Raw genomic sequence first — 27388 nt, 5'->3', positions numbered from 1 at the left:
TAGGTTTGCTTCAAGATCAACTATAATGTACTTATGTTTACATATATGGTTAATTAGATGCAAAACTATCTGGTAATTACTTCCCCAAATAACTCTTTTTATCCCATTGCATTTGAACTTCCGAGTCTGAATATGTAGCAAATACATACATGCATTAGTAATTTTAAATATAACACTGCTGACATTCTACTTAAGAGCAAAAGTAATGGTATCAAAGAATAACATTCAATAAATGAATAATGAAAGGTATGATTCCAAGTAAGATTTTTTTAAGTGCTCTTGGAGAGCCCTAGATTTTAATAAAGAAGCAGAGCTCTGAAGAGAAGTATTTTTAAATGAGCATACACATCAAATGCAAATCTTGAAAACCATACATCTTCGTCTGCAAAAACAGGGTTTTACTTCATTGACCATGGACAATTATTAGCTAAAAAAACCATGTATTTCTCCTCTCCTTTCACACCCGTCAGAAGAACAATAACCCTCAATTAATGACACAACAGTTTGGTTTGAAAAATGTGATGTTGTCATATACAGCACTGAGCATTTACTGAATGACACTGCTCCCAGTTACTCAACAGAATATAATTACATCTGGAATCTAAAAACCACCTCAATCTGCACCAAAAATACTGTGGACATAAAGAACTTTACACACACACAAATCTGACACATAATGAGAAAGCAAAGCAAGAAAAAAGCTGGTATAAGTCGCTCACCAATGTGTTCCTTATTTCTGTTGAAGCTGGTACCTTGCTATATTTCTCCTTAGTTGAAAACGAGGTCCAATCAGCCTCCTTACAATATATTATTAATTGGTTCTGAATCTCCTCCAAGTTTTCATTCCACTGTGGAGCCTTCCTCACCTATCTTCAAGAGTCCGTCTAAAATTCTTCCAACATCTTCCCTCATCCTCAAGATGGCTACCTTACCTAATGGAAAAGCAACATCTTCATGGTTGGCTTTTATAAATTCCTCAAGCGTTTCAGGATTTAGTTCTTTACTTGGATCAATTACATACATTCTCTAGAACTAATCTGTGAAGAACTCCAATCAGTGTGTGTGGACTGGGTAGGTTTGGGTCCTTTCTTCAAATCATCCTCACAAAATGTCTTCCTCTAAGACTAATAAATTCCTCCCAATTAGAAAGGTGAAGCTACCTGGACAGAAGGTTTTCTCAACTGACATTAATACTTTAAAATTTTGTTTCCATAGTGACATTGTTAAGAAGACATCTGATATTTCTGAAGACTTAACAATACTTGAGAACACAGAGAAAAACAGCAGAATGGAAGGGAAGAGGGAAAACAAAGGAACTAAAAGAAGGCCTAATACACAAATGGAGCATCTTGAAAAGAAATGTAGACCTTCAAGAAACTGGTGTCAGCCAGTCTTAGAGTTCCTCTGAGATCTTGCAGGATTTGCTGTTGCTGCTGTTGTTTTGCAGAAATCAACCCCAACCAGACAATAAAGTCTTGCAATGCATCAAAACATGATGATAACCAAGCCCCAGAACTCCAAAAATCTCAGCTCAGGGCCACCACCATCTTCACAATGAGGAAATCACACTTCCTGGCGACTTGCAGGAGACCTGGAGCAGCTTAAAGTTGTGTGAAGACCTCAGTGGAAAAATGTTTAAGGTTTTCCTTGCCTTTCCCGAAGGAGGTCAAAACCCTCAGGTCCACTCAAAAGGAGAGAAAAAAAATTCCAAAAGTTTACTTTAAATTGGCAACAAACGCCTCCATAACTTGTGAAAGCACTCCTTAGGTGGAAGGAAAATGCGAGCAGCCCTTCCAAGCCCCTCATTTCCTTGCATAATGAACAGATAGTGAGGAGCCACCACAAGATTCACCCCCTGGAAAGGGAGAAGGAGAAGGCTGGCAGGCCTTCTCCTCCAGCCATCACCAACAGAGCTTCAAAATGGAGACATCCATAATTTTATAAACACTTCTCAGCTTTGTCTCCTGGAAACCCGCTCTCCTCCATTTTCTGGTGGAGTTACAACATGACACGGGCTTACCTGACTCAGTTCCCAGCTCTCAACCAAACTAGTTACTTCCTCAAAAATCCTACAAGCCACCTCCAGAAACAAAACCAAAGCAAACCAAACAGCCAACACAGACACTCAGACACAGCCCCCCGGGAGCCCTGGGAGAAAGCCCCAACTGGTTGGTCTTTTCCCATCCCAGACGCGTGCTTAAAAATGAAACTTTTTTTTTTTCAGTAGGGGAGGAATATAAAAGGAACTCCAGGCAGCCTCCCTCCCTCTCCGTAGGTTAGAAGCTACAATGAAAAGAAAATGAGGGTTCCTCCAGGAATGGTGAAAAGCCTGGAGAATGAACGTGAGAAGAAGCTTTGTGTTTTGGAGTCTGGACTGGAACCAAAGCAGACAGCTTGCAAATGGAGGACAGGGAGATAAAGAAAGGGAAAGAGAGGGGCTGCTCCTCTGGTGGGCGGCTGCGGCTTCCCCTCGCGCCTGGAAGGAGGACAGACCCCTGGGAACTGCACCAGGAGTCAGGCGACCCCCAGGCCCCTGCTTGGGGTCTTTTCTCCCGTCCTCCGAGGAGAGCCAAGCGTGTGTAATGGCTTCTCCTCTCCAGAAACCGTTGTCCTCCTCCACCAGACGCTTCTGAACCCCCAGCCTGGAGACAGCTCCTAGCTGCTCCTGAACCTGCGCCCCCCAGCCGGCCGGCGCCCCCCGCTCCTCGCCTATCTGCTCACCGGCAGCACCGGCAGCCGCCGCCGCCGCCCCCCGACACATCCCGACCCCGCATCCCAACTTCGGGGAGAGAAGAGAGCGAGCCAAATACCTGAGGAAGAGGGGGGTGCCAATCCGCACGGCTTTGCCATCGGGCTGGGGACAAGCAGACAGAGAGGGGGAAAGGAAGGAGAGGGACAGAGAAAGAAAGAGGTCAACCCGCTCAGGTCGGGGCGGCCGGGAGCGCTCCCTCCTCTGCCCCTCGCTCTTTCCCTCTGGCTCTCGGCTCAGGTCTCCCCGACTCCCGCCCTCCGCCCCCCTCTCTGTCCCTTACTCCTGTGCCCACACCAGGAGCATCCGTCCTAAGGCTCCAGCTCTCTCCTCACTCATCTTTTATTTTCTCTTCTCTCCATAGAACTACACGAAATTAATTAAGCCACAGCGCTCCGCTCCCCCCCGGCAGAAGGAGCAGCCAGCAGGAAAAGCACAGCCACCTCCACCGCCACCGCCACCACCACCTTCTCCTCCTCTTCCTCCCTCGCTTCTCCTCCTCCTCCTCTTCCTCCTCCCCCTCCAGCTCTCTCTCCCTCCTCCTCCTCCTTCCCCCCCCCCTTCTCTCTCGCTTCTTCTCTTCCAACAGCCAGTCCATGCAGGGGACTTCCTCTCCTCCCCGCTCCACCAACCCTCCTTGGCCGAATGAATGAGCGCGTTTGTGCCTCCACCACCCCGTGCTCTCCTCCCCGCAGCACTCGGACCACCCCGAGGTGCTGGTTAATTGCAGTAACTTACTGAAGAAGCGTCCCGGCGCCGGGAGGTGTTTCGGGTTCTCCAGCCCCACCGCCTCCTTATCCTTTTTCTCTTTCTCCTCTTCCTGCTCGGGTTATTGTTGTGGAAGTTGTTTGGGAGTCTCATGTGCTTCTGCCGGGTCTCAGCAATGGAGGATCGCCATCTTCCCTGCCTTCCTCGGCTCTTCAGACTCGCTGCAGCTGCAGATGACCTGAGATATCCGTCTCTCTCCCTCTCCCTCTCTCTCCCTCCCTCCCTCTCACTCTCTCCCTCTCTCTCTCTCCTCTTCTCTCTCCTCTCCCTTTCCCTCGCGCGCTCTCTCTCTCTCCCTCTCCCTCCCTCTGTGTCTCTCTCTGAATAATGAGCAACCAGAGGGAGAGAGAAAGCAAGACAGAAAGAGAGAAGGCAGACAATCTTCTCCTGCCACACAAAACGCCGGAGCACCAGGGGGTGCGCGAAGCCTTTCTAATAACAACAACAACGCGCAGGAGAGAGAAAGAAAAAAAGAAAGAAAGAAAGAAAGAAAGAAATGAGGAAAGGGCTGGAGGGGGGGAAAGGAAGAATTATCCAAGAGCTGAGAAGAGCAGAAGGTGGAGGAGATGCTGAGGCTGCGGTTGCTGTCCCCCCTCCCCCCCGCCCGCCCCCCCCCCGCGCTGAACCCCAGAAGGAGGCAAGGTGGTTGCAAAGTTAAGGCTGGGACATTGTCTTTGTCACTCAGAGCAACACAGAGCCAGGCCAGTAAGACGCGAGAGGAGGCGGTGGCGGAGGACGAGGTGGTGGTGGAGGAGGAGGAGGAAGAGGAGGAGAAGGAGGCAAAGGAGGAGGAGAAGGGGAAGAGGCAGATGAGATGAATAAAGACCTGCGGAGAAGGCGGTGCGAGGAGCGCGGCGGCCGGGCTGAGGCGTGCGCGCTCGCGTCCCGGAGGCGCCCGGCCGCCCCGGCCGGCAGAGGAAGCCCCCAGTGAGGACCCTGCCCGGTCGCTCATAGCGCTCCCACCATCAGCCCTGCCCGAGGCGCCGAGCCCCGGCCCCAGAGAGTCCCTCACACGCATCCATCTAGAGGCCAATCTTTGCAAAGAACACACATTGGGAACTAGAGGTTGCAAGTCTAAACCCAGATCACCCACGTGGGGCTTTTTAATCCCTTTCCAGCTTGCGGTGTATCTCCAGTGAAAAGCTCAAATTGTCCATTACTGACACGTATTTTGAAGTCTTCTCCTCCGAAATAAAGGCTCGTTGTGCATTTTATTTCTTTTCTGATATGGTAAGGGAAGGTTGAGGGAGGAAAGAACCCATCATTCTGAGCCTCGGAACCACCACTTTCTTTTCCTAACTTGTGAAGTGTTTTGACGGCGCACCAAAACGGGGGAAAAAAAAAAAGCCTACTTAAATAACTTTACACTCTCCAGCCCCGCGTTGCTTGCACTTTCTGGCTGATCATCCAAAAGCTCGGAAAGTAACAATCAGAGCTCCTAATGATAAGGTGTCATGGTGTTGAAGACAAGAGAGCCAAGATGAAGCTTTCACACCTTGAATTTTTATTTAGTGTAATTTCCCACAAATCGTCCTGAACTGTTTATTTTGCAAAGGAGTGGGTTTACCCTCCTCTCTCACTAGGTCTAATGTCTCCTAAGGCTTTAATCTGATGGGGGGGAGGGGGCGGGGTGGTGCCTACAGTATAAAAAAATCAATATAGCAAGTCAGAAGCAATTGAAGTTCAAGGGCATGGGCTGCTTGTACCATTTCTATTTCTCGCATCCTCGAGCTGGACATCAACAGCCTCGGGAGAGAGAAACACGCAGCGCGCGGGGCAGAAACCTTAATTAAAGTTTCTTTTGTCCGCGTCTGAATTGGGGGATGTTGCTGGATTCCTTTGCATTGGGGAGCGCGCATCCGGTGGAGAAGGCGCGGTGGGGAGGATCCAGGGCAAGACTGTCCTCTGTAATACTCACTACCTCCCCCGCAAACCCAACAACAGTCCGGGAAGATATCCCTGTAAACCCACACAATGAAGGGGAGGAGGAGACGCGCGCGGAGTTGGTTCCCACCAGACAGCGGGGTTTTATAAACAGATCGGAATCCTTTTCCAAGCTTTTCCCCAATCGTTTATTCCGGGGCAGAATCTCTCACCCAGAGACACGATTTCACCCCCTTCCAGTCAACACTTCCTGCCCTTTTCTCCTCCCACTCACATTGAAAAGCTTGGGAGCCCTAAAAGGGTGTTGATGGCGGGGGTGATAAATAAATAAATAAATGACACTCTACGCGTGCGGTGGAGGAGAAAGGAGGGGGAGGGAGAGGCAAAGCGAGGAGAGGGAAGAGAAAAAGTAGGGAGAGGAGAAGCAAGAGGAGAAAGCTCAGAGGCGAAAGGGAAACAGTAGTCAAAGCAAGAAGAGAAAGAAGAAAGGAGAGAGGAGGACGGTAAGGCTGTTCAGGACTGAAATGACCCTGGTTTTGAACAGACTTGGGAGGACTCCCAGTCCAGGTGCCTGGAAGGACTTGGGGATAGTCCTTCTGCCCCGAGCTCCTCCCCCACCCCACCCCCGGGACCCCAGGGGTGTCTGAGCCCTGGCCGCCGCTCCCCCATAAATTCCTCGTGGCACCGAGAGGAAGCACGCCAGGTCTCCGCCGTCCCTTCACTGCCCCGGCTGATAATTTACCTCTTTGTCTTTAATAAAAAGCTGACTTTTTCTGTCAAGCTCTGCACCGGGAAAGTAACAATCGTATTTCAGGTTGAAAGCTTCTATTACTGCTGGGTTTTGGAGGCTGTGATAAAATCTTCATCGACGTGAAGGTTCCTTCTGGTTGGCTTGGGTCGGAAGTCCTAAGATGGGGGCCGCCCTTCCCCGGGGGCAGGGGGGCAGGGGCGCGGGGAACCCGGCGGTGCGGAGGGAGGAGGAAGCGACGAGGTCAGAGGAAACCCAAGACTCCTGGGGCACCAAAGGGCTTCCCGCAGTCGGGGAATGAGCCCTGGGGAGGAGCCTTTCGCGAGAACGTGAGCGCGCCCCAACACGCCTCAGACCTCATAAACCCACTTGGCAAAGACCGGGGAAGCGGCTGGCGGACCGACTGCGGTGAACTCAAGAAATTAACCTTGCGCTGCAATTAAACGGGCTGCCGCCCTTTCAGACTCACCTCGAGCGACCGTGATAGCTCCCGAACCGGCCGCGGGGGGACCTGGCTCCTCCCTCCCGTCCCAGGAGAAGAGGACAAAAAGGGGAGATGGACTTGGAGATGGCCCCGCCCTTAAAACGCTCCAATCCTTGGAAACTAAACCTCCTCTCCAAGCCTCCACGTCTAGAAGGGACAAAGGCAGCGAGGAGATCCAGAGACCGATGGGGGAGATAGGTGGCTTTCGGGCTTCTCAAGTGGGTGCTTTGGGCGAAAGGTACAATGGCCGAGTTTCCATTCCAAATACAGGATCGTCTTTAGAAGACCATCTTCTGGTTTAGAAGCAAATTGACTTACCAAAGCCGTGAAGCAAACTACTGCAAAACTCCCGCATTGCCCTGCTTTTTGAATGTGGAGGGCTAAAATTTCAGTTAACGATGCCATACACAAATTTTTCGACTTTTTTTGAAGTCACACGTGTCTTAACTATCCATCTAAGATAATTGAAAGAAATTAACATGAAAGAAATAAACATGGTGGGGGAGTGGGCTTTTTGTTTGCCTGCTTTTTTTTATAGAGGGTAGCTTTCTTTCAAATGATAAGAAGGCATTTGGATAAATAAAAGCTAGGTCACTCAAGGAAAGTGTGTGGCTGAAGGTTTTAGTGAAAACCTTGACAAACTTGGCGCTTAAGTAACTGTAATTATGCTTTGCCATTAGCGGACCATTAAGATATACAGGAGAAAGTTCACACCTCCTGCTGTTTCATTCCCTAAGAATATTCACAAAGATAATACAAGCCTCGTTGGGTTATCTTCTCCACCAGGAGGGTTAATTTCTAAAAATTTTAATTAAAATGGAAAAGCTTAGGTTTTGTACACAGGCAACAATGTGAGGCAAGTCTCGTGGGGACACATTGGCTTTGTGAAATTTGCCTTTTGTTACTGTACCCTATGCCATTATTCCCCTGGAGTCATATGGGATTTCAAGACTTTGTTAATGTTCCAGGAAGTATGAATACGTGGGAAGTCTGGACTTTCTTCTCCCTTATCATGGGTGACTGGCATACAGACTCCTCATAAAGGGAAATTATGGCTCATCAAAAGAGTGACTTTATGAGCATTAATAGAATAATAAATCTTGCAATTTTAGTTCAAGAAACAGTGGAGTCCTATAATCAGAGTGACCCATGCAAATATGATCCACTTTCTTGCCCAACTCTAGCAGGATAGGGATAGTCTATAAATCATTTTGGTTTTTAAAGGTTAGGAAAGGAAAGTGCCCAGACCTCTCAAAAGTGTTTATGGGGCGAAAGGGGACTTCTATCCCCTACAGGAAGGAATCACGGAAAGAAGGAAGAGTTGGTCCAGAGGCTACATTAAAAAGATAGAATTTCAACTGAAACAAGAGTGAATAGATGTTTTAATGTCATGGTTTCAATATTTACATTATATCATATAAAAAAGGAAAAATCCTGCTTCCTGAAAACTATGCAAAAAAAATTTCCAGTTTATAATCCCACTTTCTAAATTCCAGTTGGAAAACTGTTCAGGCTGATGATTTTAGCAAAACAAGGAGTAGATGAATAGAGAGTATGGCTTTTTCAGAAGTCTTAATTATTCCGGCTTTAAACATTTGACCACACACCTCTTGAACTTGGTGGTATTTTCCTTCCCATGTAAAACTAATTTCCCATGCCATCCAATATAGTCTTTTTACTATTTGAGTTATTTTCAATGGGCTATTTATTTTGAATTTTTGATATCTTTTACTGTTGTTGGAAATGACTAGTCCTTGAAAAGTTTTTTTTTTAAGACTTCAAATTGGATAATTACGGACTCTCCAGATATCAAAAAAGTGAAGTCACTAACACACCTTCTTTCTGATCCCTTACCGAAATATCAATATATTTTCATAAACCCAAACCTAAACATATGTAACTAGTTGACTAGTGTCCACGCCTAGGGAGAAGTGACTGAAAGAAGACAAACGTGGATAATTCATGATTCTGAACAGCTCCCAAAGGAAGAGAAATTGCGATAACTTACATTAAACTTCCCCTGTGTGAATCTTTCTATGCATACCTTTGGGTACCAAAGAAGATGTTTCAATAGCAATGTTCTAAAAAAAAATTTTTTTTAAGTCTTTTGCCCATAGGTAGAAGTTAAATTTACAGTTCTATCAAACTAGTTACTGTAATAATGGACCATTCATGTGGAATGTCCATTAACCATTGAATATTTGTTTCGCATCTACAATATGCCATACTCAGCTGAATACCAGGGATACAAAGATGAATAAGAGAAGATGAGTCAAAGTCTAAATGCCTGATCTACTTCAGGAACCACTAGCTTTAAAATGCCATTATTTGGATTTATATAGAACTTTAGATTTTTACTCACTCAAAAGCAATACAGGACCTTGGCCAATAAGGAGGCTATGATTAATTTGAACATTTTTGTTCATACTACAGAGTTAGTAGGAAGTAATATTGTGTTAAAATAATTTAAAGCCAGTGTCTTGCCTTAACTCATAATTTAACGTGAAATTCTAACTAGAGAAGATCTTTTTAGGAAGAAAGAGCTGTGTTAGATCAACTATGATTAGATTAACCAAAATTCATAAGAAAGACTCGACTGAAGGATTGTCTATTTCTTGAGGTATCCCGTCTAGCAGACAGACCAGTATTTCCAGATTCCTACTACTTGCATTCAAACTGAAGCCCAGAGAGGGGATGTGACCTAGTCAGGAACACAGAGCTGGTCAAAGGCAGTCAGCTCTACAAGCTATGCTTCCACGCAGTTTCCTAAAGTTATTATCATTCTGATATCACCTTCAAGATTTCTTTTTTTTTTTTTTGACATGCTTCCATACTACTTGTACTGTTATTTACTTAAAATATATTATTTCTAAATGAACTTAAAAAAAATCTTAGCTCCATCAAAAGTAATATGACTAATGAAATCACAAGTCCGATGGGCTATTAATATATAAAATTATAATACACATCAAAATAAATATATTATTAAAATTAGAATAAAGAAAAAAGATTTTGGATTAAAAAACTAGTCTGATATTATACATGCCAAACTCTTAATGGTAAGGAGTGAGAAAGGTGAAAAAGAAAGTTTGAGTTATTTTTTTGTGTACAAACAGGAATCACTTTTATAATTTAAAAACTAAGAAAAAATTGTATGGTCTAGTGGTGGCTAGCACAGCCCCAAAGTAAGCCTTTTCATTATATATACTTAGAGGAATTAAACATTAGCACAAGCCTTTTAAGTACGATTTAACAATATATATTTAAAGTCTTAAAATGTTCACACTTTTTGTTCCCTTAATTCCTCCTCTTAGAATCTACCCTAAGGAAACAGTCAAAAATGGTAGAAAAGATTTACACAAAAAAATGATAGAGGTAAAGTAAACAATTGAAAATAACTTGTGATTAGGAGAAGAGGAATGGTTAGTCAATAATAAATCTCCACTATGACATATCAGGCAGCTTAAAATTATTTACAAAGATTTTTTGTAATTAAATAGAAAAATGGCCTCATGCTAGGTAAAAGACCTAGACATAAAGTTATGATCACTGATTATTTTTTCATAATGCACACACTCAGAAATCACTTTCAAAGGAAATATACCAGCATGTCAATAGTAAATTGACTTATTAAAATTTTAGGAAATGTAGAACTTATAAGTGATCTATATAAGTTATATAATATATAAACCATGTATATACACATATGTGTGTGCATATACATATATACACACACGATGGAGTTGACTGCTTTGTTTGAACTGAACTGTCAAATATTTGTTTTAGTATTTCAAAACATTTTAACGTTAAATGATAGAACCCACTTTTATGTGTCTGGTAATTATAAATATGTCTTGAAGATCTTATTAATATTGCTAATAAAACTGTGTCACAGTATCTGTTTTTCACAGATAATTTAATTTGCTTTTTACAGGGACAACAGGAAGATTTGAGTGAGTATTTTGAGTACATTTTGTATACAAAAGGAAATTTAGGGCCAAAGAGATTGAATGATTTAACCTAAGGTCTCCTGACACTAATAGTGTAAAGAAGACTAAAGTCCAGTTCTCCCAATTTTTACTGTTATGTTTTGAAATCTAGAATTCCATACAATCTCAAAAATATTGCCAAATGCTACCAAAGGAAATTTTCTTTTGGCCCATATGGAAAAAGGTTATCTTCATCAAATATGTGAATGAAAGCTCTGATACTCTTTTACACCTAAAAAATTAGCAGAAATATATACTGTATATGTATCTATATGTATATTTATATTTCGCAATTGTTAAGAGTATATATAATTCTCAGTTGTTGAAGATATGGAAAAATAGACCCTCTAGTTCTCTGTTAGTGGAAATACGAAAAGTTTCAGTCTTTCTGGATGTATTAGAAGTCTTTAACCCAGGAATTTAACTTTTTTTTTTTTTTTTTGCGGTACGCTGGCCTCTCACTGTTGTGGCCTCTCCCGTTGCCGAGCACAGGCTCCGGGCGTGCAGGCTCAGCGGCCATGGCTCACGGGCCTAACCGCTCCGCGGCATGTGGGATCTTCCGGGACCGGGGCACGAATCCGTGCCCCTGCATCGGCAGGCGGACTCTCAACCACTGCGCCACCAGGGAAGCCCCCCAGGAATTTAACTTTTAAAAATTGACTTAGGAAATATTAATAACTGTCACCAAAAACTTTTGTACAAGGGAGTTCCTTGTGGCATTAATACCCCACAACAAGTGATTGGTTAAAGAAATTATGTTCATCTATGTAATAGGAAGTTATATAGCTATCAAATTCTGTAAGAAATATTAAATGATAGTGAAATATTTACATGATTTTTTGATAAGGGGAAAAATCGATTTCAAAACAATATGTATAACACTATCTCATATTTGTAAACAGGTATGTATGCATCTAGGCATTGAAAAATAATTTTAAAAGTATAATCAAAGTGTTAACGGTAGTTTTTTCCAGGTGATGTAATTTTTTTCTAGGTGATGTAATTACGGGTACATTATATATTTTTTTCCACTGTGGCTTCTTAGATTTTTAAACATTTGTACAATGAATCTCTCTCTTTTGCAATTAGAGTGAAAAAGATTTAGAACTCCCAAATAAGCTTTGCTAGCACAAGATTTCTTTTATATCATAAAGACTGACCAAACCAAATGTTTGTCTAATTTGTAAAAAACAAAAATTTTAACTGTGCGGTTTTATTAATCATTATTGAAAATGCACACACCTTGAAATCCTTGCATACATTCGATTCCCCAAACAGCCTTTACCCAGAGTTCAATGCTTCTAGTACAGATTTTGGGTAATAACTTCCAGCACCAAGGTTAACTTGACTTTGCATCCACCAACCATCACCCATGACTGACCCCTTGTAGATTTCATGTGAGTTGCCCTTTCAGGAGAGTCTATTTATACTCTCTCCTGTGTGCTTTCCCAGCAAGTTGCTAAAAACAGTGTGTCACAAAAGTTACTTATTGGCTACATGTTTTTTGTTTTCGGTACGCGGGCCTCTCACTGTTGTGGCCTCTCCCGCTGCAGAGCACAGGCTCCGGACGCGCAGGCTCAGCGGCCATGTCTCACGGGCCCAGTCGCCGCGCGGCATGTGGGATCCTCCCGGACCGGGGCACGAACCCGTGTCCCCTGCATCGGCAGGCGGACTCTCAACCACTGTGCCACCAGGGAAGCCCTACATGTTCTTTTAAGTGTCTGGAATGCAGAACAAGTTTATTTTTTAGTATCTTTCTGATGTTTTTCAGGGTGCATATTTTAAGTGAGTATTTATTGATTCAATGTTTATAATAAAGACAAATCCAGCTCTAACAACGAACATCTACTTACTAGTTTCCAGCTCCTGCTCTTATGAGTGATGATCTTGGGTTCCATGCATCAGTTTCCACATCTGTAAAAGAAGTATAATTAAGTACTTATAGGATTGCTGAGGATTTTTTAAAATTAATTTTTACTGGAGTGTAGTTGATTTACAGTGTTGTGGTTATGAGGCTTTTTAAAAAAATGTATATAAGGAACATGAAAATCTGTAACTGCTAGCTAATATTGTGATCTATGTCCTTTTTCTTTTTGTTTCTTTTTTTTTTTTTTGGTCACAGGGCACGACATGTGGGATCTCAGTTCCCCCGCCAGGGATTGAACCTGTGTCCCCTGCATTAGAAGCATGGATTCTTAACCACTGGACCACCAGAGAAGTCCCTGTTCTATGTTCTTATAGCTTTACTGTGAGGTGGCATAGGTGAGGTGAAGAGCCCTAAATTTGGAGTCAAGAGTTAGGTATCGGACTTCTCTAGTGGCCCAGTGGTTAAGAATCCACCTGCCAGTGCAGGGGACACGTCTTCAAGCCCTGGTCTGGGAAGATCCCACATGTCACAGAGCAACTAAGCCTGTGCGTCACAACTACTGAGCCTGAGCTTTAGAGCCTGCGAGCCGCAACTACTGAAGCCCGTGCGCCTAGAGCCTGTGTTCTGCAGCAAGAGAAGCCACGGCAATGAGAAGCCCATGCATGAAGAGTAGACCCTGCTTGCTGCAACTAGAGAAAGCCCCAGTGCAGCAACGAAGACCCAACACAGCCAAAACTTACAAATAAATAAGTAAAATTATTAAAAAAACAAAAAGTTAGGTATCTAGTCCAGGAAATCAAAACCAGAATATGTACACATAACAAAAGAAATTCATTATATTTAAACAAATCTTTAAAATCAACAGTGATCATTTAAAATAAAAAACCTAAGTATGACTAATTGTATCTAAGTTCTCCTATTACTACTTATTTCTGTTAGTTAGTTCACTTTGTCATTTTCTAAAACTCAGTCACCAGGCATGTGGCAGTAGGGCCAAAGGATTTTTTTTGTTTTTTTTTTTAATTAATTTTTATTGGAGTATAGTTGCTTTACAATGTTGTGTTAGTTTCTACTGTACAGCAAAGTGAATCAGCTATACGTGTACATATATCCCCTCCCCTTTTTGGATTTCCTTCTCATTTAGGTCACCACAGAGCACTGAGTAGAGTTCCCTGAGCTATACAGTAAGTTCTCATTACAAAGGTTTTCTAAAAGTAGGAAAGAAAATCTTAAAATGGAGACAAAAATTTTATTGATATCTCAAATCCAAGAAATGGTTGTATAGGTTCAGAAAAATCCATACAATGCAGGAATTGTTATAATAGATGTAAATAAGGAAACTACAGCAAATGCGGAGCATTTTATTTTACTTCATTTTTCTGTGAATTGTATAGAGATCACCGTTGTTCATTGGTCTAGCTTCCGGATCCGCACTGTTCTGTTGGAGCACAATTTGAAAACCACTGATTTTCCTTGAGAAAATGGTCTCAAGGAAAAGTAATCTTTTGCCCAGAATTACAGACTAAGGTACTGAAGATCCAGACCTACCCAGTTCCTCTTCATGGCAATTTCCGCTCTTCTAGTAAAAGAGATTTCCTTGAGCTGGTAGTAAACCAAAAACTCAGTTGCCTTCTTTTTTCCTTCCCTCCTTCTCTTCCTCCTCCCTCTCTCCCTTCCTTTCTAAGGTTTCCCAGAAATGAGAAACTGTACTTTACATAACCAACAATAATTAACGGCTTAGTCAACCAGTAAATAATTTTTATGCCTTCTCTAAATTATTTTGATGACTTGCAGTTCATTTCATCTTTTTTTCTAACCCAGAGGATTAGCCAAACAGCTAATTGTGGTCTTCATATATCAACATCTTCTGCTCCTTGGGAATGTTTAGGATTTTCCTTCACCTTTTTCTTTTCATCTTTCACTCTAAAACGGTTTTTATAGGCTTAGGACCAGGAAAGAAAAAACAAAGGTGGCGTAAGGTTTCTTTCACCCGGAAAATTATAATTCTGCTTTTATTTCATATAGAGATATAAATGGAGAAACATAGCACTATTCTACTGATCAGGGATCATGTGAAAGAAGAAAAGTTCATTGTTCTGGCCCTTTTGTGTTCACTCTATATCATGCAGCATTCACAAAGGAATTATTCCTATGATTGAGAAGAGAGATAGGCTGGTGCTCTCATTTGACTTACAACAGAGCCCTGAATTTGAAATTAGTAAGGACTTTTTAAATATCATGAACATGGAATTATAGTATCAACTTGGTTATCAAATTAACTCTGTGTATACTAGAACTGAATGATAAAGCATATAACATGGAAGAAGAAAAGCAATAGTGCTTGTTATTACGGTTCCATTTGACTATAGTCAGGATCTAGTAGATGCTCCTGTCCCATCCACCGAGGAGACTGCAAAATCCAAGGCATCACAGGTGAACTGTCACCTGAACAACAACTCAGGAACATAAACCCTCATCAGGCAAAGGGATATGGTATTTGTAAGAGAAGATGCACAGATTTTGTCGGAGGCTGGGAAAAGCCTTAACGCACTGGATCAGAAATAGGAATCTCTGACATCTGTAAATGATCTCACAAAGCCTTTCCCATGTACATTTTTAAAATCTATTCTTCACAGCAGTTTATGACATGAAGATTATTTCTTCTGTTTTATATTTGGAGAAACCAAGGCTCAAAGCAGTCCAGTGACTTTGCCCAAGATCATTCAACGAGTGCTTGGACTTGAACTCAGGACTTCTGATTCCAGATAGCATCATCCTTCTCATTGTCAAGTATTAAACTCCCAAGATGACATAGTAATATGTTTTTTCCATTTATCTATCTATCTCTAGATATATTTCCTGATTATTTAGCAAATACAGAAAAATAAAAGAATATCTAGTCCCAAAACAGAGAGAATTAGTATTATTCTGTTTCTTGTCTGTATTTCTCCCTTTGTGGTTTGATATTCTATGTTCTTTGCTTATTTTTTTGTGTATGTGAATTTTGTGTGTGTATCTTTACATTGACTTGTGATGCTCACTTTATAGATTAAGAATATTAACTCCTTCTAATATGTAATAAAATATTTTTCTTAGTTTTTATTTACTTTTAACTTTAATAATAATGCTTTTTGATACTTAAAAGTTAAAATTTTTATGTTTAAATGTATTGATCATTTTCTCTATGCTTTCTATCATTGGTATAGTTTATACTTTCAAGCCCCCTAATAGGACAACTATTCATTTACACGATTTGTTGTGTTTTTACTAATTCCAAGATTTTTATTTTCACATTTAACTCTACAAACTATGTACAATTTATTTTTTAATATGTGATATGAGGCAGGGTTTAAACTTGTTTTCCAAATCATTAACTAAATAGTCTCAGCATTATTTAAAAAGCATCCTTCCTGAGACCTCCCGGCTCGACTGGCTGCGCAGGCGGCGGTAAAAATGTCTGCTCCAGGATCCTACCAGGCGGCTGCGGGACCTTCCTCGGTGCCGACCGCGCCCCCGTCTTATGAAGAGACAGTTTCTGTTAACAGTTATTACCCCATACTTCCAGCACCCATGCCTGGGCCGGCCACGGGGCTCATGATGGGCCCGGATGGGAAGGGCATGAATCCGCCTGCGTACTACACCCAGCCAGTGCCCGTCCCCAATGCCAATGCAACTGCTGTGCAGACAGTTTGCGTGCAGCAGCCCATCTCCTTTTTCGACCGCCCGGTCCAGATGTGTTGTCCTTCCTGCAACAAGATGATCGTGACTCAGCTGTCCTATGATGCCGGCGCCCTCACCTGGCTCTCCTGCCGGAACCTGTGCCTGTTGGGGTGCATGGCGGGCTGCTGCTTCATCCCTTTCTGTGTGGACGCCCTGCAGGATGTGGACCACTACTGTCCCAACTGCAAAGCTCTCCTGGGCACCTACAAGCGTTTGTAGGACTCAGCCAGACCTTATGGGAGCGGTGTGCTGCAGGAAGGCCTTTCCGACTCTCACCCAGCCCCGCCCCTGGTGAAGGCTCCATTTTGGTGGGCTCATCTCTCCAGGGTCTCTACCTTCGTGTCTTCTTTTGGGGGGGAAATATCGCAAAAATAACACACCTCCGAACCCCAGAAATTGCTGCTTGGTGTCGTGCACAGGACATGCAAAGACATTCTCCTTGAGCGCTGGTTCAGGGGTTTCCTGCCTCCCCGTCTGTGACCCCAAGTCACCCCATCCAGCTGTGACCATTGTCCTGAGTATCTTCTGGTGATTTGCCACTGGCTGGCTTCTTTTTTTTTTTTGCCTCAGTGGGCCTTTCTCTTGGTGGTCTCAAACTGAGAAGCCCCAGATTGCCTTATATTTGAAGCTGTTCTGGCCCCAGTACGGCTGAACCAACCTTTAGTGCCTACCGTCATAGCCATCTGTTTCCACTTCTGATGACAAAAATCTTGCCTTACAGTCTAAGGGCTTGGCGCTCAGATTCTGCAACTGCAGGCTTTTAAATAGCACACAAATTCACTTTAATTTCTTAATTCGTTTTTAAGTACAGGGAGGGGTTATTCACACCCATCAGACACAAAGCCATGAGGTCATAAACGCAGGCTAGGAATAGAAGGCTGGATCTTTACGCTGATCCACCTTCTTTGGACCAGATCCTCAGCCACTTTCTATGAAGGGCTTTTATTTTTGGTAGAGGAATTGTTTGTATTAACAGTTTTTGTGACCTCCTTTTGATCTTAAACACCTTTGAACATAATTTTGAAAAGAGGGATTTATAGAACCGTTTTCCTTATCCATATGACTGGTATCATTTTCCCATTTGCCAATGCACTCTCACTTTTTTTTTTTTTGCCTTAACAGAAAAAGTCATGGATATAATTTCATCCACTGCCTTCACTTGGGTTTAGTGTGGTTCCTAAAGACCTCCATAATGGAACTCTTAAAGAGGGTCCCCTTTTGGGTTCCTGGGGGATATTTGGAAAGGCAAAGGAAAGCGTGTTTGAGCACGTCTGAGTACCACGGTGCTGAAAAGTGCGGGGACCTGGCTGTTTCAAAGGCGTCTGAAGTCTGGATTTTATTTTTCAGAAATCAATTTGTTGTATAACATCTGAAGACATGATTTCTAGGACTGAAACAGCAAGCCAGAGTTCTCGGTTCGCTGCTGTGTCATCTTTGAAATCAAGACAAAGCTGGGCTCAACTTTCAAGCGCTCCCGTTTTGATACTAAATAGGCACAGGGAATGCATGTGAATAATATTATGTAGAAATCAAGCCTAGGCCTTGATCGAAAGTCTGTATATTGGTTGAAAATTATAGTCATAACCCATTGATTCGGCTTATTCATTTGATGTTTCGAAAGTTCCAGTAATATTTTTTGCAATGACTATGGATACTACATAGTACTTTGGTGTTATCTGCTTTTCAAAATAAAGTCTTTTGTTCACTCTGAAAAAAAAAAAGCATCCTTCCTTTACCCAAGTAATTGAAAGGTCACCTTTATTGCACACTACAATTTTGTATGTAGTGACATAATGTTCTAGACTATCCATTTGTTTCCATTTATCTGTCTACATTAGGAGATGTGTGTCAGTTTTATTCTTGGTTCTTATATACTCTTTTATTATCAGGTTTACCCCTTTAAACTGAAAAAGATCACAGTATTGTTTAGATTTTATTAAATATTTGAGTGAAATTTCTCTATACATAACTCAGTCCAAATTCCCTCAAGAAGTGCACAGGTTACTGTCTAGCTCATGCCCCCAAATGGTGGCTTTATCATTTCACGAAATTATAGGCACATTAGTGGATTAAAAATTCATTCAAAACTTTACATCAGCTTTTTCCTTAATATAGTTAGGTTCAGTACTCTGAGTCTAACGTCTTACACTACTCTTCACCATTCAACTTTGTTTCATCTCACTAAGAAATCAGTTAATCGGGACTTCCCTGGTGGTGCAGTGGTTAAGAGTCCGCCTGCCAATACAGGGGACACGGGTACGAGCCCTGGTTAGGGAACTAGATACCACATACGTGCCGCAAGCCACAACTAAGGAGCCCTCGAGCCGCAACTAAGAAGCCCACCTGCCACAACTAAGACCTGGTGCAACCAAATAAATATTAAAAAAAAAAAGAAATCAGTTAATCAACTGTACTTCAGTAAATTTTTTTTAAAAAGACCAAAAAAAATCAGTTAAGGTAATAGAGCAGTGACTTCAAAATTCGTAAAGCAAAGAGGAACAAGAAAATTCAATTAATGCAGTAAAAGAAAAATATAAGAGAAAAGGTATAAACAAAAAAGAAGAAATGAAAAGAGAAGACACAAAGGCAATGTTAGAAATAAGATGTCAGAAATAAAGCTGTTTGGTTAATATATTCATGTCCATTTTCAGAATAAATGTTAATGGATGAAGTTTCTCTATTAAGATATAGGAACTCTCATACAAATAAACCAAAGAAATAACCATAAACTTTAATCAAATTTATTAAATGGTTTGTACAATTCCTCTATATCCTTTTTTTAATCTGAGGGTCACAGAATCTGTCAGTTTGTGGAAAGAAGTGTTAAACAACATGATAGTCTAAGAAACAGAAAAGGCAAACAGCTATTTAAATAGGTCATAAATAAAAGTAAGTGACCAGAAATTTTTGAAAATCAAAAGGAGTAATCAGAAATCAGGTAAGTACTATCAAAAAGAAAGAAGGAGGAAACATGGTAAAAGTAGACAAAATAAAATCCAAGACCAAAAATACTAAATTGAAAAAAAATTTCAGTTGTTAAAAGGAATAATTTACCATTTTTTGTACCTGATAATACAGCTTTAAAATATATGAAGTATAATCTGTCATATCTACAAAAAAAAGTTTACAAAACTATAATGATAATTGTAGATTTTTGACATGCGTCAACAAAAATGACAAATTAAGTGGCCCCCCAAATACAAAAGGATATAGAGGAATTGAATACATATTCATTAAACTTGGTCATAGATATATGTATAGAACTGTGTCCCTGATATTCTTTTCCAGTACCCATAGAACATTTACAAAAATTGGCCAGTCATTCAGCCACAAAAATAAAAGCTCTAAAAACTCAATAAATATTGAAAGCAGAATACAGATCAGAATGCAATAAAACTATAAATACACTCCAAAGGACCGAAACATACACATACACAAACTATATACTATAAAACTTTCATAATAACTTTTGGTTAAAAAGAAAACCAAACTGAAATATAGACTATTTTAAATAGCAACAATAGAGAGAATACAAGATATCGAAACTTATGTGATATGACCCAGTTGTAGTCAAATAGAAATTAATATCACTAAATGTATTAGTTAGAAAACAAAATATTTAAAATCTACAAATATTCAATTGAAAGAGCTAAAAATAATTTTTTTAAGTAGAAAGCATTGAGTGCTAAAGCAGAATTCTATGAAAATTAACAAGTAAACTTTACCAATTAAACTATCAACAAAAAATCAGATAAGTCAGATGAAAAACAAAACACAAATGCATAATATTAAGATAAGGAAAGAGACATAACTACAGACACAGAAGAGATTTTAAAGTTATAAGAATATTATAGGGAATTCCCTGGCAGTCCAGTGGTTAGGACTCCATGCTTCCACTGCAGGGGGCACGGTTTCAATCCCTGGTTGGGGAACTAAGATCCCGCATGCCTCACTGTGCAGCCAAAAAAAAAAAAAAAGAATGTTGTATCAATAAAATTAAAATTCTCAGGTGAAAAGTATAATTTTCCAAAAATCTATATAGTAATGAAAATTGACTCAAAAGGAAGAAGAAAAGAAAAATGACCAGTTATCACATGAAAAGAAAAAACATAGCTAAATCCCCAAACCCCACACTAGAGTATTAGGTAAATTCTAGTACACCTTATAGAAACTGATAATTCCTGTTTATAAAATATATGTATGTATTTATCTTTAAACTCATTATATGCAGAAATTTTAAACATAAAAGTAAAAGTCCTAGGCTATTTAAAGAGTTTATACTCATTCTTTGTGTCTAGTGTTACTCCGTCAGCCCACAATCCAGCAAAGAAAACCAAATACATCAAATTTTATAAGAATATGACTTGTAAATATAGATGCAAAGCTCCAGTATAAAATGTTTTATATAAAATCCAACAGCATATGAAAGAAAGGACTCACCATGAGTAAATAAGGTTATCCTAGAAAAGCAAGGATGCTCAAAACCAGGATATCTATTGATAATAATGCATTACATTAACTGAACACAGTAGAATTACGATGTGATAAACTTGATAGATGCCAAACTGTAGTTGATACAATTTAATACCTATTTCTGATTTTAAAAAAGCAAAAAAGAAAAACAAAATTGAATTTTTATTAATCCATGACTAGAATGATATTTTTAAAAATTATTATCAGGTTATGTTTCAAAAAACTACAGCAGAATCTTGCTACTGAAATATGAGAAGCATTCCCATTAAGGTCAGGAATTGAAAAGGAAAATACCTCTTATCCACGTATACAATTCAACATTTCACTAAGGTCTCAGCTTTTGAAATAATTCAAGAAATAGTAAGAATAAGTATTAGAAATATGTCATTAGAAATAATGACAGTTTTGCAAACTGTCATTATTTGCAATTGCAAATTAGGAACTCTCAAACATACCTCTTAAAAATTAGTAGAACTCAGAATTCTGTAGGGAAACATACAAAAATCAATCGTTTTCCCATACTCCAGTAATATCTAAATGGATTTGGATGAATTCAGCTTCAGTTAGAGGATACTGAATTAATCGAGGTTTAAACCTTTTTTTGCTAAAAAGGGAATGTGGAAGAAAGCAGTTGACTGACTGGTATGTTCAGTGGCCCAATAACGTCTTCAAGGACCTAGGCAGTTTTCTTCCTTCTGCCCCATCATCTCAAGTTGTTGCCTTTTCCTCTTCATATTTGTGGCCTCATGGCCACATTATGGTTATCCCAGTCAGGTGTCATTCCTGCTCATCAGCCGTGAAAATGGGAAGAAAGGAGAGCAGAAGCAAAGGGGCTTTACTTGTATCAAGGAGTAAAAAGTATCATAATTTCCCTATCACACATTATGTAATACTAGGTAATATGGTCAGCCTTGGTGGTAAGGGTGCCAGGGAATGTGAGCATGTAGCAAAAGTCACAACCATTTGGATTGCCATGACTGGTTTAGACCAAAGATGGATGATTCATCCTCTGGGAATGGGCACATTGCTGACCCCAAGTAAAAGTAGGATTCTGTTAGCAAGGGAGAAGTGATCAGAGAGCTACTGGGTAGATGACTCCCAGAGTACGTCACTATACCAAGTAGAAAATATGATGGGGATAGAAGATCCCAATCACTCAAATGAAAAGTTAAAAAAAAAAATCATGGGACTTCTCTGGTGGTGCAGTGGTTAAGAATCCACCTGCCAATGCAAGGGACACGGGTTCAAGCCCTGGTCCGGGAAGATCCCACATGCCACGGAGCAACTAAGCCCGTGCGCCACAACTACTGACCCTGTGCTCTAGAGCCTGCAAGCCACAACTACTGAAGCCTGCATGCCTAGAGCCCGTGCTCCACAACAAGAGAAGCCACTGCAATGAGAAGCCCGGGCACCGCAATGAAGAGTAGCCCCTGCTCGCCACAACTAGAGAAGGCCCGCGCACAGCAACAAAGATCCAATGCAGCCCAAACTAAATTAATTAATTAATTAATTAAAAAAAAATCATAATGGGGGAGGGATGGATTGGGAGTTTGGGATTAGCAGGTGCAAACTATTGTATATAGAATGGATACAAGGTCCTACTGTATAGGACAGGGGACTATATTCAATACTCTGTGATAAACCATACTGGAAAAGAATATGAAAAAAGAATGTATACATATATATGTATACCTGAATCACTTTGCTGTATATAGAAATTAACACAACATTGTAAATCAACTATACTTCAACAAAATAAATTTTTAAAAATTCATAATGTATCTAGAATAAATAAGCAATGAAATATATAAAACCTATATGATGATATTTAGAAATTTTACTAAAATACTTTGTAAGACGTGGAAAAAATGGAGACACATCACATTCTTATATGAAAAGCCTCAATATGGTAAAATTTGATTCTCTATATAATAATATACAAATTTGTAGTAGTCCAAAACAAAATGGCCTTTTCTTTTTTAACTGGATAACTGATACTAAAGTTTATCTATAAGAGGACATTATTTAAAAAATAAGACTAGATGAAGCTTAACTCCTCATCATATCTCAAAACGATTATACCGATACATTGACAAAAACAGTGTGGTATTGGCACAAGAATAGAATACAAACAGTAGAGTACAGAATGGAGCACAATAAAGAATGCAAAGTCTGAAACCACCTATACACACATGAGGATTAGAGTATAATGAATTTAGTATTGCAAATCAGTTGGAAATAATTGATTATTTTAGATTTAATTTTGGAAAAATGTCTCCACTTGGGAGGAAATAATTATACTCCTTTCTCACACCATGTACAAAAATAAATTCCAGATGGATTAAGATTATAAGAACAGAAAAACAAAACTGTAACATACTGGAGTCATGGGGCAATATTTTTGTAATCGTGGGTGTGAAAAGATTTTCTAAAACGACATAGATTGACCAGTTAATCTACATAGTAAATTCTGTAAGTGAAGAAAGTTAAAAGACAAACGATAGACCTGGAGAAGATATTTACCACATATATAACAAAAGATAAATTAATTTATAAAGAGTTCCAATGATTCAATAAGAAAAAGACAATCTACATTTTTCAAATGAACATAGGATATCATCAGGCACAGAAGGCATATGAAAAGGGCAAAATACATATTAAAAAGACATCTTATCTATAATAAGTATGGAAGTGAAAATTATAATAATGGTAAAATATAATGATAAAATAATATAATAAAATAATATGAAAGTGAATAAAATCATTCATCAGATCATCAATATATTTTGAAAATTGATACTATTCAGTGTTGATGTGTATATACAAGTGCTAAGTTTGTGGAAATGTAAACCTTTACAGTGGTTTGGTGGACAATAGGGTGATACCTATGAAAATTAAAAATATTCATACTTTCTGACCCAAAAACTATACTTTTAAGAATCCAACCTATAGAAATATTTGCATATGTGCACAAAGGTATTTATTGTAATATTGTTTCTAATAGAAGAAATCTGAAGCTACTTAAATGCCCAACAATTGTAGAATTATTTCATAAATTATAGCATGTAAATTTGCACTATTAACAAGTTTTTATGTTTTCATCACAATTAAGATAGATCTGTTTGTATTGACATGGCAAGAACTTCAAGGTATATCATGAAATGAAAAAAGTTGCCATATTTATTTTTAAAGCTAATTTTAATATTACATTATTACATTATACATTATATTTATCTTAGAAATCTTATGTTTATATATTATACCATATAAGCATTCAAATGCATAGAACAGCATCTATAGGATGCTTTCACAGATGATTTCTTATAGATTGGAGAATATTAATGCAGGGAATAGGGGGAGAAAAATTATCTATAAGGGGGCTTCAGTATTTTAGTCTGTGCATTTCTAACTGCTCAAATTTTTCAAAATAAACACGTATCATGTTGCTTTTACAATTAAAAATATTTAAAAAGGGACAGCTTAGTATTTGGATAAAACAGACTGAGGTTCAAATCCCATATTTATCACCTAATAGCTGTGTGACTTGAATATTTTTAAGTTCTTAGAGACTCAATTTCTTTATCTACAAATTAGGTAAAATAATACTTACTTCATAGTTGCACGAACAGATCAAATGAGATTATGTATGAAAAACACCTGGGTGCTCAACAAGTAAGTGTTGGTTTCTTTTTTTTTTTTGCGGTACGCGGGCCTCTTACTGTTGTGGCCTCTCCCGTGGTGGGACGCGCAGGCTCAGAGGCCATGGCTCATGGGCCCAGTCGCTCCGCAGCATGTGGGATCTTCCCGGACCAGGGCAGAAACCCGTGTCCCCTGCATCAGCAGGCGGACTCTCAACCACTGCGCCACCAGGGAAGCCCGCGTTGGTTTCTTAAATGGCTGAGGTTAGAGATAAGTAAACTATAGTTTTTATCGTTTGCTTTTCTTAGCTGGGGTTACAGGAAGCATACCTTGATCAAGCAGATTGTATCAAGCATTTGTACTTGAAATTTTCATTGAAAGATGGCAGATATGGTCTACGTTTTGAGATAAATTAAATATTTAATTGTTTGATCATTCATTCATTTATACAATGAATATAGTGTTATTGACTCTACGTCAGCCAGTGTGCAAGGTACTTGGAGGTGTGAAGATGAAGAAGAGATCATCCTTTCTACTAAGGAGATTGAGGTTTGCTTTAATTTAATGCTTTCAGTTTAGTGAGATAAGTGCAATTCCAGAGACATTTGTAAAATGCTAAGGATATAAAAAAGAATAGTGCTGAAAAATCACAGAATCAGAGAATTTTTGAATTGAGCAAGACCAAGGGATCATTCATTCAACTTCTCATCCAATGCAAGAATCCCTTCCACAACATTTTTGGAAGACTGTAAAACAATTTCTGCCAACAGAATAATTATGATTTATTGAATGTTTACTATTGTTCCTGACACTGTCCTAACTCTTCACAAACATTCTCTCAACTTAAACATCACACCAAAACTGAAAGCTAGTTACCATTATTCATAATTTATGGGCAGAAACTAAGACCACAAGAGGTTAAGTAATTTGTCTGAGGTCACACACCTAATTCACGGAGCTGAAATTTGAACCCAGGTCAGCCTCATCCCAGAGCCTATGTTCTTAATTTGAACCACTACACCCTACTGTCTTCACAGTTGGGACCTTTCCAATGATAAGACACTCAATATATTGAAAGACTCTTGTTTCACGTCTTGTACAGTTCTTCCCTATATAATGTTGGCATCTGTCTTCCTGGAGCATCAGTTACATACCTCAATGAGCATCAAATAACACCTCCAGTGTAATTGGACTTACCACAAATGCAAAAGTGTTTAAGACATGGTTTCTACCCTCACACAGTTTATACTCTTGCTTTTTCTATTTGGAGGAGTGCAGAATGTCACCTGCTCTTCTACCAGGGAGCCCTCCAAAAGTCTGAAAACAATCCATCCTTCTCCCCTTCCAATAAACATTGCACCTCTCACTGAATTTTTTGTTGTTGTTCCACATTGAATATCCTCAGTTCTTTCAACTGTTGCTATATTTCCAGAGCCTCTCCATCTCAATTTTCTTTCTCCACATATGTACCTGATACTGTCTTTAAAAGACAGGGTTTTGAACCAAAACAATGAAGTTAATGCTATGGTAGTACAGAGGAGATTTAGCTGACTTTTACTTAAATGTCAACTTCAATTAATATTTGCACTAGTGTCTCTAGCTTTTGATTGCAATCATGTTATTTACTTATATTAAGTCACGTTAATACCACTCAGTGCCCCCTCACTTCTTTTTTTTTAATTTTAACAAGTATTAGTCTATCCAGGTCTTGGTTTTCTCCTTCATTTTACTTGTGAAACAAACTTTTTAATTCTTAAATCAAGACCTTATTGTTATCCCTATTAAGTACAATCTTTAAAATTGGTTTATCATTTCAGACTACCCAACGTTTTTTCAGTCTTGATATTGTTTTCCATTTTATTAGATATCTCTCCCAGCTTTACAGAATTCTCAATCCACAAAGCCCAATGTTTTTGTGATTTCTTTGAAAGATCAAGGCAAAGGAGGGAGTTTTGAACTGTGCTACTAATGACCACTTCCAAGTTGGTATAGATTCATTAATCAATCCTCCTTTGTTATTATTGTTCAATCAGGGATGAAGTCACATAGCTAAGTTAGTATCTGACCTACATAGTAAGAGAAACAGATTGTTATATGTGCTCAGATAGCATACAGACATGCATGGCATAGGCTTCCACGTGTGTTTGGGGAAGGTCCAAACAGGTAAAACACATGATCAGTGACATGGCGTTCAGCAGATAAAGGCAAAACAAGTTTTTAGTTTTTTGTTCGTTTTTATTTTCTAAACACTTAAGAGAGCCATTACTTAGTGAATTCATCTGTAGCCTCTCAATAGGCTAGAGGGACAATGTCAAATCCTGATTGGTTGAAAGTAGTTCTAGAAAATCAAAAGTAATGTCCTTTATATTGACATGTTTCTCATGGTCTGACCTCCTCCAGGATAACCCAAAGAACCTAGAGAAAAGGATATACTACTTGTGCTTCAGCCAATCCCCTATTAATATCGTTGCTTGCCACCATGTTTTTTTTTTTTTTGGACGTACCACATGGCTTGCGGGATCTTAGTTCCCCAACCAGGGATTGAACCTAGGGCCCTGGCAGTGAGAGCACCAAGTCCTAACCACTGGACCACCAGGGAATTCTTGCCACCACGTTTTTTATTTGTTTGGAATAGCTGAGCTCTTGAATGAGAACCTGGACTTCAGATGGTCTGTGTTGCAAATTACAGGCATATCTGTGCAGATAAGCTCTCTGTAGAAAGTTAAGAAACCTTACTAAGATATGTATCTATCATCTCTTTAATAAAGGCCCATTGCTTATCAGGGGAGAAATATAGCTTCTTGAGATATGGTAGTAGTTCACTGGACAAACTTATGAATAATTTCACTTTAATGAGATATTCACATAGACATGTACACTATTAAAACATTAAAACGTATTAATATTTGTTTTAGCTAGATGAAATCTTTTTTGGTACTAGGTGGATCAAAATAATAAGTTTTAAAATAAAAAGAAGAAAGAATGCTATTTAAAATGTTTATATTTTAATAATTTTCTTTCTGTCATTTTCTATACAGCCGAAACTTGAAGATTTTCCAGTTATTTC

At 39.6% G+C, this 27388-nt stretch overlaps 3 protein-coding genes and 1 non-coding gene across 12 annotated transcripts in view; 2 read left to right on the top strand and 2 right to left on the bottom strand.

The window, feature by feature from the left end:
* Positions 1–4608, bottom strand: part of ZNF462 (zinc finger protein 462) — a 142900-nt gene extending 138292 nt beyond the window's left edge. For 2 of the 9 annotated variants that reach the window (XM_033431248.2, XM_004271510.4), the window contains exon 1: positions 3488–4592. The gene's annotated coding sequence lies outside the window, so the exon portion shown is untranslated. Of the gene's footprint in view, positions 1–719; positions 1685–2810; positions 2855–3487 lie in introns of all 9 variants that reach the window. The other 7 variants (XM_033431246.2, XM_033431244.2, XM_033431242.2 and 4 more) reach the window with 7 other exon arrangements.
* On the top strand, positions 4332–7061 carry LOC101286704 (uncharacterized). Its single transcript, XM_049711863.1, is given in 4 exon segments — positions 4332–4428; positions 6313–6444; positions 6447–6577; positions 6579–7061. Coding segments are annotated over 4 exon segments (717 nt in total). The 3' UTR covers positions 6936–7061.
* An 8838-nt stretch (positions 7062–15899) lies between these two features.
* Positions 15900–17930, top strand: LOC117201933 (lipopolysaccharide-induced tumor necrosis factor-alpha factor homolog). Its single transcript, XM_033431256.2, has one exon. It carries the CDS (start codon positions 15943–15945, stop codon positions 16426–16428), a length of 486 nt encoding a protein of 161 aa, XP_033287147.1. The 5' UTR covers positions 15900–15942; the 3' UTR covers positions 16429–17930.
* An 8917-nt stretch (positions 17931–26847) lies between these two features.
* Positions 26848–26920, bottom strand: TRNAE-CUC (transfer RNA glutamic acid (anticodon CUC)). The gene has a single exon. It is a non-coding gene; the product is annotated as a tRNA-Glu (tRNA).
* Between the last annotated feature and the right edge of the window lie 468 nt (positions 26921–27388).

This window comes from Orcinus orca, chromosome 6 (assembly GCF_937001465.1).
Source record: "Orcinus orca chromosome 6, mOrcOrc1.1, whole genome shotgun sequence".
Classification (NCBI taxonomy): Eukaryota; Metazoa; Chordata; class Mammalia; order Artiodactyla; family Delphinidae; genus Orcinus; species Orcinus orca.
Note: the sequence above shows the minus strand (reverse complement) of the source record. Positions and strands in the feature narration are given on the sequence as shown.

Excerpts from the sequence above, each read along its gene's own strand:
- LOC117201933 (XM_033431256.2), top strand. The coding sequence starts at position 15,943 with ATGTCTGCTCCAGGATCCTACCAGGCGGCTGCGGGACCTTCCTCGGTG.